General features: G+C 39.1%; 1 gene segment (V, D, J or C); it reads right to left on the reverse strand.

The window, feature by feature from the left end:
* Nucleotides 1–9,651: 9,651 nt before the first annotated feature.
* On the reverse strand, nt 9,652–11,395 carry LOC114889968. The segment is given in 2 exon segments: nt 9,652–10,905; nt 11,073–11,395. Coding segments are annotated over 2 exon segments (444 nt in total).
* Nucleotides 11,396–13,769: the final 2,374 nt, after the last annotated feature.

Raw genomic sequence — 13,769 nt, forward strand, 5'->3', positions numbered from 1 at the left:
TTCCAAAACTATTTTGAATAATAGTGGCGAGAGTGGACAACCTTTGTCTTCTTCCTGATTTTAGAGGAAGTGGTTTCAGTTTTTCACCATTGAGGATGATGTTGGCTGTGGGTTTGTCATATACGGCCTTTGTTACATTAAGGTAAGTTCCCTCTATGCCTACTTTCTGGAGAGCTTTTATCATGAATAGGTGTTGAATTTTGTTGAAAGCTTTTTCTGCACCTATTGAGATGATCATATCGTTTTTATCCTTCAGTTTGTTAATATGGTGTATCACATTGATTGATTTGCATATACTGAAAAGTCCTTGCATTCCTGGGATAAAGCTCACTTGATCATGGTTTTATGATCCTTTTAATGTGTTGTTGGATTCTGTTTGCTAGTATTTTGTTGAGGATTTTTGCGTCTATGTTCATCAGTGATATTGGTCTATAGTTTTCTTTCTTTGTGACACCTTTGGTTTTGGTATCAGGGTGATGGTGGCCTCATAGAATGAGTTTGGGAGTGTTCCTCCCTCTGCTATATTTTGCAAGAGTTTGAGAAGGATGGTGTTAGCTCTCCTCTAAATGTTTGATAGAATTCGCCTGTGAAGCCAACTGATCCTGGGCTTCTGTTTGTGGGAAGATTTTTAATCACAGTTTCAATTTCAGTGCTTGTGATTGGTCTATTTATATTTTCTATTTCTTCCTGGTTCAGTCTCAGAAAGTTGTGCTTTTCTAAGCATTTGTCTATTTCTTCCAGGTGGTCCATTTTATTGGCATATAGTTGCTTGTAGTAATCCCTCATGATCCTTTGTATTTCTGCAGTGTCAATTGTTACTTCTCCTTTTTCATTTCTAATTCTGTTGATTTGAGTCTCCTTCCCTTTTTTCTTGATGAGTCTGACTAGTGGTTTATCAATTTGTTTATCTTCTCAAAGAAAGAGCTTTTAGTTTTATTGATCTTGGATATTGTTTCCTTCATTTCTTTTTCATTTATTCCTGATCTGATCTTTATGACTTCTTTCCTTCTGCTAAATTTGGGGTTCTTTTGTTCTTCTTTCTCTAATGGCTTTAGGTGTAAGGTTAGGTTGTTTATTTGAGCTTTTTCTTGTTTCTTAAGGTAGGATTGTATTGCTATAAACTTCCCTCTTAGAACTGCTTTTGGGGCATCCGATATGTTTGGGGTCGTCGTGTTTTCATTGTCATTTGTTTCTAGGTACTTTTTGGTTTCCTCTTTGATTTCTCAGTGATCTCCTGCTTATTTAGTAGTGCATTGTTTAGCCTCCATGTGTTTGCATTTCTTACAGTTCTTTTCCTGTAATTCATATCTAGTTTCCTAGTGTTGTGGTCAGAAAAGATACTTGATATAATTTAAATTTTCTTAAATTTACCAAGGCTGGATTTGTGACCCAAGATGTGATCTATCCTGGAGAATATTCCATGAGCACTTGAGAAGAAAGTATTCTGTTGTTTTGGATGGAATGTCCTATAAATGTCAATTAAATCCATGTTGTTTAATGTGTCATTTAAAGCTTGTGTTTCCTTATTTATTTCCATTTTGGATGATCTGTCCACTGCTGAAAGTGCGGTGTTAAAGTCCACTACTATGATTGTGTTACTGTCAATATCCCCTTTTATGGCTATTAGCATTTGCCTTATGTATTGAGGTGCTCCTACGTTGGGTGTATAACTATTTACAATTGTTATATCTTCTTGGATTGATCCCTTGATCATTATGTAGTGTTGCTCTTTGTCTCTTGTAGTCGTCTTTATTTTAAACTCTATTTTGTCTGATATGAGAATTGCTACTCCAGCTTTCTTTTGATTTCCATTTGCATGGAATATCTTTTTCCATCCCCTCACTTTCAGTGTGTATGTGTCCCTAGGTCTGAAGTGGGTCTCTTGGAGACAGCATATATACAGGTCTTGCTTTTGTATCCATTCAGCCAGTCTATGTCTTTTGGTTGGAGCATTTAATCCATTTACATTCAAGGTAATTATCAATATGTAGTTCCTATTACCATTTTCTTAATTGTTTTGGGTTTGTTATTGTAGGTCTTTTCCTTCTCTTGTGTTTCCTGCCTAGAGAAGTTCTTTTAGCATTTGTTGTAAAGTTGGTTTGGTGATGCTGAATCCTCTTAGCTTTTGCTTGTCTTAAAGGTTTTAATTTGTCCGTAAGATCCGAATGAGATCCTTGCTGGGTAGAGTAATCTTGGTTGTAGGTTTTTCCCTTTCATCACTTAAAATATGTCCTGGCACTCCCTTCTGGCATGCAGAGTTTCTGCTGAAAGATCAGCTGTTAACCTTATGGGCATTCCCTTGTATATTATTTGTTGTTTTTCCCTTGCTACCTTTAATATTTTTTCTTTGTATTCAACTTTTGATAGTTTAATTAATATGTGAATTGGCGTGTTTCTCCTTGGATTTATCCTGTATGGGACTCTCTGCACTTCCTGGGCTTGACTGACAATTTCCTTTCCCATATTAGGGAAGTTTTCAACTATAATCTCTTCCAGTATTTTCTCAGTCCCTTTCCTTTTCTTTTCTTCTTCTGAACCCCTATAATTCGAATGTTGGTGCATTTAATTTTGTGCCAGAGGTCTCTGAGACTGTCGTTGATTCTTTTCATTCTTTTTTCTTTATTCCGCTCTGTGGTAGTTATTTCCACTATTCTCTCTTTCAGGTCACTTACCCGTTCTTCTGTCTCAGTTATTCTCTATTGATTCCTTCTAGAGAATTTTTAATTTCATTTATTTTGTTGTTCATCATTGTTTATTTGCTCTTTAGTTCTTCTAGGTCCTTGTTAAACGTTTCTTGTATTTTCTCCATTCTATTTCCAAGATTTTGGATCATCCTTCCTATCATTACTCTGAATCCTTTTTCAGGTAGACTGCCTATTTCCTCTTCATATTTTTTGCTCTGGTGGGTTTTTCCCTTACTCTTTCCTCTGCTGCATATTTCTCTGTCTTCTCATTTTGTTTAACTTACTGCGTTTGGGGTTTCCTTTTTGCAGGCTGCAGGTTCATAATTCCCCTTGCTTTTGGTGTCTGCCCCCATTGGATAAGGTTAGTTCAGTGTCTTGTGTAGGCTTCCTCGTGGAGGGGACTGGTGTCTTTGTTCTGGTGGGTGGGGTTGGATCTTGTCTTTCTGGTGGTCAGGGCTGCGTCCAGTGGTGTGTTTTGTGGTGTCTGTGAGCTTAATATTATTTTAGGCAGCCTCTCTGCTGATGGGTAAGGCTGTGTTCCTGTCTTACTAGTTGTTTGGCATAGGGTGTCCAGCACTGGAGCTTGCTGGCCATTGGGTGGAGCAGGGTCTTAACATTGAGGCGGAGATCTCTGAGAGCGCTCACACTGATTGATATTACATGTGTCCGGGAGGTTTGTGGTGGTCCAATGTCCTGAACTCAGCTCTCCCACCGCAGAGGCTCAGGCCTGACACCAGGCCGGAGCACCTAGACAACAGGGGCTTATATTTGGGCTCTCCATTCTGCTCCATTGATCAATGTGTCTGTTTTTATGCCAGTACCAGTGTTTTGACTACTATAGCTTTGTAATATAGTTTGAAATAAGCAAATGTGATGCCCTCAGTTTTGTTCCTCTTTCTCTAGATTGCTTTGGCTATTGGTGGTCTATTTTGGTACCATACAAATTTCAGGATTTTTTTGTTCTCTTTCTGTGAAAAGTGCCATAGAATTTTGACAAGGATTTCATTCAATCTGTAGATTGCTTTGGGTACTATGGATATTTCAACAATTTAATTTTTTATGTCCATGAGAACAAAGTATCTTCCCATTTATTTTTGTCTTCTCAATTTCCTTAATCAATGTCTTATAGATTTCAATGTACAGGTCTTTCACTTCCTTGTTTAAATTTATTCCTAATTCTGTCCGATGCAATTGTAGATGGAATTGTTTTCTTAACATCACCTTCTGATAGTTTGTTATTAGTATGTGGAAACAACTGATTTTTGTGTATTGATTTTGTATCCTGCAACTTTACTGAATTTGTGTATTAGTTCTAACATATACTGACATCTTGTGGGCACGTCTCCCACTGCTAAGCCAAATGATGTGATTTTCTTTTCACTTTCTCTTTTTGTGTATGAAAAAGTGTACATTAAGAACTGGAGTAGGAAGTCTCTATGCTGTTTATTTTCGTTTGAACAACGTTTAGTTCATAAGCAAGTTAAAAGATTTTCCTAATGGAATTTTTATTGGCATTTCTATGGCCTATTCAGGAAGAACACCAAGTCTTATACAGCCTTGAGAGGAGGGGGAAAGTCTCTCTAAATGACAAGAAAGATGGGGCTTCCCTGGTGGTGCAGTGGTTAAAAATCTGCCTGCCAATGCAGGGGACACGGGTTCGAGCCCTGGTCTGGGAAGATCCCACATGCCACAGAGCAACTAAGCCCATGCACCACAACTACTGAGCCTGCGCTCTAGAGCCCGTGAGCCACAACTACTGAGCCCGTGTGCCGCAACTACGGAAGCCAAGGCGCCTACAGCCCATGCTCCACAAGAGAAGGCACCGCAATGAGAAGCCTGTGCACTGCAATGAACAGTAACTCCCGCTGTCCGCAACTAGAGAAAGCCCGTGCGCTGCAACGAACACCTAACACAGCCAAAAATAAAATAAATTCATAAAAATTTTAAAGAAAAGAAATACTTTTTACAAAATGACAATAAAGAGTAAATGAGAGTCAGATACAGAGGGTGATGTGCTCAAAGTGACTGAGAAGGTTAAGGTCAGATCCTAACCTAGAAGCCAAGTTGCCCGATTCTCTGGTCTCCTAAAATGTTTCTAGGAATCATGTGTTACTAGGAGGGTATTTATAGACGGCATGTCTAGGTATAAAGGAAACAATAGACCTGGCACTCATCCTTACGCTCCACAAACCCTGTTCATAACTGGTCTTTCCCCATTCTCTGCGTGTGCCTAGCGGCCCCAACACAGAGTGGACTGGCCAGGAGAGAAAGGAGGGAAAAAAGGAAAGACACTGTAAGAAAGAAGGGGGAGTAGACTTGAAAACGTTTTCTTGTTATCTTCTCAAGTTTAAGAGAACTAAAAGAGATTGAGGAAAAGTAATTCTCTTCCCATTGGAAAAAAAATTACACTTTTCTTTGTTCCTACAAAAAAATTGACAAAAATGGATCAATTAAGCTGGAAAGCTGCATAGCCACTTCCTGTCTTCCCCTTTGTGTGTCATCCCATTTTAAGTAGCAAGAAAACCTTTCATAATGGATTGGGACAAGGCCAGGAATCATTGAATGCTTGGAAGCTGTGCCCAGACTATTCTGCTTATAACAAAGAGAATAAAATATATCATTTGTCATAGTTTCCACATGACTTCAATATTGCATGTGAGCTAACTACTCTTTCTCCAGCTGATCAGGGACGTTACTGACAGAGATACAGCAGGCCCCTCTTGCGACTAAACACATGAATGCCGTCACCAGATCCCAGGCAAGTCCACCTACCAGCTTTTGTAAAGTTACTGTACGGATAATGGAAGAGAACAGCTTAGATGTGCGTCTCATGTTACAGATAGGACAGTTTTGGTCATTTAAGTTTTTAGAATGATCACTGTGTGTAACAAGACAATTGTTGCAGTATTTACAGAGTTTTTGCTTTTTTTCATTTTTAAAACCACATGATGTTTCCTTCATTCAGGCAGATGGGTGATTCTCAGCTCATCACTTCAGGGAAAGGATGTACTGCTGGGAAAAAAATAAAGCTGCCTTGCTTACCATTTTATTTCAAAAGTTTTAGTCCTATAGGCAAATCAAAGGACAAGCATCAGTTACAGATTTAGGAGATGATACACTGAAATAATACAAGTTAGCCTACCTGAGGCAAAATAAGCATTTTCTAAGTGGAGCAAGGGGGAGAGGAGAGAGTATCCGAGTAAAGCAAGGAGGCATAAGTATCGATGGGTCCTTGGAGGAACATTGAACCTTATCCCCTAGAGACATCTTGGAAAGAAAACCACAAGTCCTCTGGGCCACTTTCATGTATTAAATAAATCTCAGTGCAGCCCTGGTTAAAACTTCCATCCTCATTTCTCTCTTCTGCTCTTTGAACCTGAGGCTTGACTCCTGGCTGCAGTAAGGTCAGCATGGCTTGCTCTGTTCTCTTCCTCTGCCTTTTTTCTTTGGTTCTAATTCCCTTGAGGTTAGGGAAGAAACAGAAATTAAGAAGAATTTTTTTTAAATGGCAGACACTTTCTCATTTAACTGGTGTGCACCTTTGGGTGTACTGCTTTCCTGCCCAACCACTGATGGCCTCGATGTGCGAGCATCCCTGTGAGAGAGCAGCCGGGGACCCTCAGGAGCCTCCTCAAGGCAGGATCTTCCCCTCCCTGTCAGATCCCATTCAGGAAGCACTCCCCATGGCCTCTTGTCTCCCCTTTTCCTGGTGGAGAACTGGCTGATGACTCAGGCCTGCTGCCTTCAGAGGTGGCACCTGTGGGACACAGCACTCACTCTTCCTCACTGTGCCTCATGGAGACACCCAGGCAGCCCCAATGCTGCCCCCCTTCACTGTACCATCCTTCTCTGATTTCCTCATCTTCTGCTTAAGTAGATGAAAAAATAGATCAAAATCTGCTCCAGAAACAGATATCCAAAGACAGAATGCCATACAGTTTTCCTTTTTACTCCGATGATCTCTGTCTTTAAAAGCAAGTATTTTAGGATAGCGATGTCTGAAGTGGCTCATGGGGAAAGTGGAACACTCTGATGATACTCTTCTGCTGACTGCTCCATCCCTCACTTCAGCTAAAGAAGTGAAGATCAGGGGTTGCAGGGTCTGTACAGTTGCTTCTCCATAAATCCTAGAGTGCCTGGCTGTGAGTTGTTCTTAATGGAAAATGATGAATGCTTAATGCCTCTTGGTCCCTAGTTCTGGGTCCCAGCTGCCAAATTTGTGACAATGAAAAATGCTCCAGAGTACATCTTATTCATCTAAATGGAAAAAAAATCTCTTTGTTTCTATAAGTGATTCTAAATAAAGGTTTCTAATTCTTAAGACAAAATAAAAAAATATACATATATAGTCCAATATTTTATATTGCGTAATTTATAAATATATAGTATAATTAAATATATTCCAATAATATTAGTAAATCAATTAATATTTACCAATTAGATGAGCTTGAGGAACAAAATTCAATAATAAGCCCTGCACCAACCAAATCACCACAGATACAGGAAAAGGAAAGCCTGGCTGTGAGGATATGGCAGAAGATTAAACATGGTCATAAAACAATTATAAGTCATCAGTGTGGTCTCTACTGGAAATTATTAGGAGAACTATGAAGGCAGAGGTTAGATAATTATTGTGCTATATTTTGCAATAAACAAAATTTTATCAATGTTGTAAATTGCTTTCTTCCATATGAATTTTAAATGTTGTAAAGAATCCAGAAAGAGTAAAAAGATTAATTAAAATTATGAAGTATAATATATTTAAACTTTAGAACAGAGGAGGAAATATTAAGAAATAACTGACTCATGGCCTTTAACATATAGAGAGGTTTTGTCTTTTAATTAAAAATAAAGAATGAAAACAAATAAACAACGAACACTTACAAAAATCTTTGATCCAACAGCATCCATCATCATAACAATAGCCCTTGTCATAGAATTAAGACTTTCTCCATTTCACGTTTGAGTACCTGCAGTTACAAAAGGCATTCCACTAACAGCTGGCGTAGCTCATTAAGATGACAAAAACTTGCACTTACATCAGTTTTATACCAAATCGCACCATTCATTAAACCATGGATAATTTTCTTTTTGCTGTTGTTGAAAACAAAAGTCATTACCTTGTTTATCATTAAAAAAGAGATTTTTTTTTTTACTAATCAAAATAGGATATGGTTTAATCAGAATAAGGTGTTACGTGCATTAGGTGTCCCCAGGTGGGTTCTGAGGTTCTCTAACCACCTAACATCTAAGTGAGTACACAACACATACATTTTCATATCATCCATCCTCCTGAAATTCATCAGTCTTCCATTTATAGTGTTTTTCAGAGCAAAATCTCCCAGTCACTTGAACCAAAATCATCAAGTAACTTACTAAAAAAGTAAACCCCCAACCTCATGCCAGACCTATTGAATCAGAATCTGTTGATCAGAATAAGACATATTTTTTCTTCATGTGATTCTTAAATGTACAGTAAAATTTGACAAATACTGTCCAATTGGTTAACTCTGGAGTTTTTATTTTTTAATCTCATCTTATATTGCCTGCAGCATTTACTTTATCTCAGAAATCCCTTCATCTTTAAACATTCTTAAGCCTTAGTTTTCCTCAACTGAGGATGGGTTAATATTACTTTGCAGTTTTTAGATTATACAATGAGTTGTAAAGTGCTTAGCACTGGACTTGGCATATGGTAAGTGTTCCATAAATGATAACAAAGATGATGGTGGTAATGATGCGAATGACAAAATAAGGGCAGGTGGAAACAAGGATCCCATGATAATTCTCTGATCTCTTTCCCTGAACACATTGGGCAGACTTTAAAGCTGTAAACCCAAAAGATTAAAATTAAACAAAACCAGATGGTGTGGATAAAAGAATACCTCTCTTTGCCTAAATCAGGAAATTTCCACTTCTGCTTTCCTTCTTTGTAGGCCTTGCCTCTTCCCCTCCCCACACGGGAGGGGTGAGGAGGGCTGATTCTTTTGTTCGCAGTCCATTTATGAGTAGGAAATTAGTCCTTAGTCTAATTTAAAATGTAGGACTCAAGACTCCACTCACTCTGCTTATATCGCTTGCATTTTAAGTCTTTGCCTACCTGTGATAATAAGCAAATCTAAGGAGAACTAATTTAGTACTCTGTAATTGGCTACCTCTTTCTCTTTCTATTTCAGCTCAGATACTTGAAAATCAAGTCAACCCTTGGCTAGTTTGAGGCGTGGCCTATCTCTCCTACTCATCCTTATAGGAATTCTGAGCTTGCTTTTCTGGATTCAGAAGGAAGTAGGAAACTCCACTGAGGCCTGAACCTCAACCCACCTTTCCTGCTTTAGAGGTAATCAGGTCCTGGTTCGGCTGAAAGTCCTTCTTCACTTTCCATTTGTATTAAGCTAATACATATAAGCATCCTCAGGAATCTTCCCAGTGGTGAGCAGGGCAGGATTTGGCCATTCTTACGTCCCTGGAAATATCATCATGGGACATAAAATCCCCACTTCAAATGGAAATTACCAAACATTGTAGTTGAATAATAATGAATATATGACATATCCAAACATGTGGGATACAGCAAAAGCAGTATAGAAGGTCCCTGACTTACGGTTTTCTGACTTTATGATGGTATGAAAGTGATATGCATTAAGTAGAAACCACACTTCAAATTTTGAATTTTGATCTTTTCCTGGGCTAGTATGATGCTCTCTTTTGATGCTGGACAGCTCCCAGCCAGTCACTGGATCACAAGGGTAAACGACCATCACACTAGTACCAAACGTAAAATAGATAGCTAGTGGGAAGCAGCTGCATAGCACAGGGAGATCAGCTTGGTGCTTTGTGACCACCTAGAGGGGTGGGATAGGGAGGGTGGGAGGGAGACACAAGAGGTAGGAGATATGGGGATATATGTATATGTATAGCTGATTCACTTTGTTATAAAGCAGAACCTAACACGCCATTGTAAAGCAATTATACTCCAATAAAGATGTTAAAAAAAAAAAAAACCGGTCTGAACCCAGAGAACCACTCTGCTTTTTGTTTTCAGTACAGTATTCAATAAATTACATGAGATAGTCAGCACCATATTATAAAATAGGCTTTGTGTTAGATAATCTTGCCCAACTGTAGGCTAATATAAGTGTTCTGAGCACGTTCAAGGTAAGCTAGGCTAAGCTATGATGTGCGGAGTTTAGGTGTATTAAATGCACTTTTGACTTAAGATATTTTCAACTTATGATGGGTTTATTGGGACGTAACCCCACTGGAAGTCAAGGAATAATTGTAATTAGAGGCAAATTTATGGATTTAAATTATATTTGTTAGGAAAGAAGAAATGTTGAGAATCAATAGTCAAACTTGCAACTCAAAGAACTAGAAAAAGTAGCGAGATAAATAAAAGAAAGTAAAGGTAGCAAATAATAAACTATGTGCGGAAATAACAAAATTGACCAACTTTCACAAGAAAACAAAATATATAAAGAACCCCTTACCTGTTAAAGTAACTGAATCCATAATTGAAGGATTATTAAGTTTCTCCCATAAGTGAAACTATGCTTAGATGGCTCACTAGTGAACCTTCTGAAAATTAAAAAGAATTATTAAAACCCTTGCACAAATTCTTCTATAGATAGAAGAGGAGCCATAAATTGCAACTTAACTTATGAACTATTATAATCTTGATACCAAAATCTGACCTAAACATTTTAATGAAAGAAAAAGTTGAATACCAGTATCACTCAGGATCCTGGACAGAATGAACAGTAATCTCTGCTGTCTGGCTATGTCACAAGATTTCATTCTCCATAGGACTACTTGGAAAGAGGTTCTGGGTGCTAAGTAACTACTTCTTCGAGGAGGGGAAAACACCAAAGATGCCCTGATTCCAGAGCCCCAGCTGCAGGGTTTGTGTACAGGCTGCAGGTGCCTGGGGAGCACTGTGTCTCCACAGCACAGAGGTAAGTGGCTGAGTCTTCAGGTTTAGGGGCTGCGATGTGCAGAGAGCTTCCCTTCTTTAACAAGGTGGCTTTTAGTCTTTCTTTCTGCTTTTCGTCCCCAACTGAGTAAAGAAGGAAGAGAAGTTCGGGTCCCTTCCCAGGATCCTGTCTATACCACAGTAGCCCTTTAAAATTGCTGGCCGTGTAGCTGCAGTTGAGGATGAGACTGTCTCCCTCCTGGATTTTCAGGGTCTGAGGACTCTGCTCCACCTTGTCTTCTCCCCTCAACCCTGTTCAGGAAAACAAAATCAGAAATGAAACAAAGCTTTCAGTTCAGCAGTTTTGAAAAATTCCAACAAAAAGCCTGGGATGAGCTGAGACTAAACCCCTCTCTCTCTTCTCTCCAGCTTTGGATAAATGTGCCCTTATGGTTCTCATCTCTTAACCTCCAACTTACAGCCAAGCTGAAGCCACAAGACTATGAATGCACATTCCAGCATGTTCTCCATCCTGATATCACACTCTTGATACAATTTTAATGATTCCAAATCTTCCCCCCTGAGGAGCTGCTCCTGTGTCTTAGTTTTCCTTCTCTAATGCACGAGATAGCCTTTCTGTTGGTGGCTCAGCCAATCAAGAGCAAATCCTCTAGTAGCTGTCATGCTTTTGACCGTTAAGGCACTGGAGGAATGAGAGGAATGGAACCACTGCCACCTGGTGGTCACAAACACAAACATCTCACAGGACGCACTCCATGCCCCCTACAAAGACAAAAATTGTTGGGAGGACATTTTTTATATTGCTGGGCATAGTGCATATGAGGTTTAAAGTAGTAATCAGAAAAGCCTTCTCTGCCTGCAATTTGAATCGTTTCATTTTCCCTTGTTTGGCCTTTAAAACTAAACTGCTACCAGAGGTTATAAAAGTTGAACCCAAGCATAGGTGTAATGGATTGTGTTTCTCTTTATAGTACACAAGAATCTCAGCAGGTGAGACCTTAAAAGGACTAGAGTGCTGAAAAAAGTGGGGGGAGAGAGTAGCTGTGGATATGTCTGGAGACCTCTTTGACAGAGAATTGGGAACATAAGTTAAGAAACCATTGCTTCAAATAATTTTATGCCTGGCTACAGGGACCAAGTGTAACTACAACTCAGGGTCACGAACTTGACAGATCTTAGGAGAACAGGAGGGAAGAGCATGGCAGAGGGAAAGCAGAGCTCTCCATTCTAGACCCTGGAGAGATCAGAACATCACAGGGTAGAGTGGGGAACAGGAAGATACGTATCGCAAAACTAGTATTGTTTAATTTGTTTGGTTCTATGACACTCCGTTGGGTTTTTTTTGTTTTGTTTTTGTTATTACATCTTTATTGGAGTATAATTGCTTTACAATGGTGTGTTAGTTTCTGCTTTATAACAAAGTAAATCAGTTATACATATACATATGTTACCATATCTCTTCCCTCTTGCGTCTCCCTCTCTCCCACCCTCCCTGTCCCACCCCTCCAGGCGGTCACAAAGCACCGAGCTGATATCCCTGTGCTATGCCGCTGCTTCCCACTAGCTATCTACCTTATATTTGTTAGTGTATATATGTCCATGCCTCTCTCTCGCTTTGTCACAGCTCACCCTTCCCCCTCCCCATATCCTCAAGTCCATTCTCTAGTAGGTCTGTGTCTTTATTCATGTCTTACCCCTAGGTTCTTCATGACATTTTTTCCCTTGAATTGCATATATATGTGTTAGCATACGGTAGTTGTCTTTCTCTTTCTGACTTATTTCACTCTGTATGACAGACTCTAGGTCTATCCACCTCATTACAAATAGCTCAATTTCGTTTCTTTTTATGGCTGAGTAATATTCCATTGTATATATGTGCCACACCTTCTTTATCCATTCATCCGATGATGGACACTTAGGTTGTTTCCATCTCCGGGCTATTGTAAATAGCGCTGCAATGAACATTTTGGTACATGACTCTTTTTGAATTATGGATTTCTCAGGGTATATGCCCAGTATTGGGATTGCTGGGTCATATGGTAGTTGTATTTGTAGTTTTTTAAGGAACGTCCATACTGTTCTCCACAGTGCCTGTATCAATTTACATTCCCACCACCAGTGCAGGAGGGTTCCCTTTTCTCCACACCCTCTCCAGAATTTATTGTTTCTAGATTTTTTGATGATGGCCATTCTGACTGGTGTGAGATGATATCTCATTGTAGTTTTGATTTGCATTTCTCTAATGATTAATGATGTTGAGCATTCTTTCATGTGTTTGTTGGCAGTCTGTATATCTTCTTTAGAGAAATGTCTGTTTAGGTCTTCTGCCCATTTTTGGTTTGGGTTGTTTGTCTTTTTGTTATTGAGCTGCATGAGCTGCTTATAAATTTTGGAGATTAATCCTTTGTCAGTTGCTTCATTTGCAAATATATTGTCCCATTCTGAGGGTTGTCTTTTGGTCTTGTTTATGGTTTCCTTTGCTGTACAAAAGCTTTGAAGTTTCATTAGGACCCATTTGTTTATTGTTGTTTTTATTTCCACTTCTCTAGGAGATGGGTCAAAAAGGAACTTGCTGTGATTTATGTCATAGAGTATTCTGCCTATGTTTTCCTCTAAGAGTTTGATAGTTTCTGGCCTTACAGTTAGGTCTTTAATCCATTTTGAGCTTATTTTTGTGTATGGTGTTAGGGAGTGATCTAATCTCAAACTTTTACATGTAGCTGTCCAGTTTTCCCAGCACCACTTATGGAAGAGGCTGTCCTTTCTCCACTGTACATTCCTGCCTCGTTTATCAAAGATAAGGTGACCATATGTGCGTGGGTTTATCTCTGGGCTTTCTATCCTGTTCCATTGATCTATCTTTCTGTTTTTGTGCCAGTACCATACTGTGTTGATTACTGTAGCTTTGTAGTATAGTCTGAAGTCAGGGAGCCTGATTCCTCCAGCTCCGTTTTTCGTTCTCAAGATTGCTTTGGCTATTCGGGGTCTTTTGTGTTTCCATACAAATTGTGAAATTTTTTGTTCTGGTTCTGTGAAAAATCCCAGTGGTAGTTTGATAGGGATGGCATTGAATCTGTAGATTGCTTTGGGTAGTAGAGTCATTTTCATAATGTTGATTCTTCCAATCCAAGAACATGGTATATCTCTCCATCTAT

This window comes from Monodon monoceros, unplaced genomic scaffold (assembly GCF_005190385.1).
Source record: "Monodon monoceros isolate NGI ecotype Baffin Bay Population unplaced genomic scaffold, NGI_Narwhal_1 Contig5068_ctg1, whole genome shotgun sequence".
Classification (NCBI taxonomy): domain Eukaryota; kingdom Metazoa; phylum Chordata; class Mammalia; order Artiodactyla; family Monodontidae; genus Monodon; species Monodon monoceros.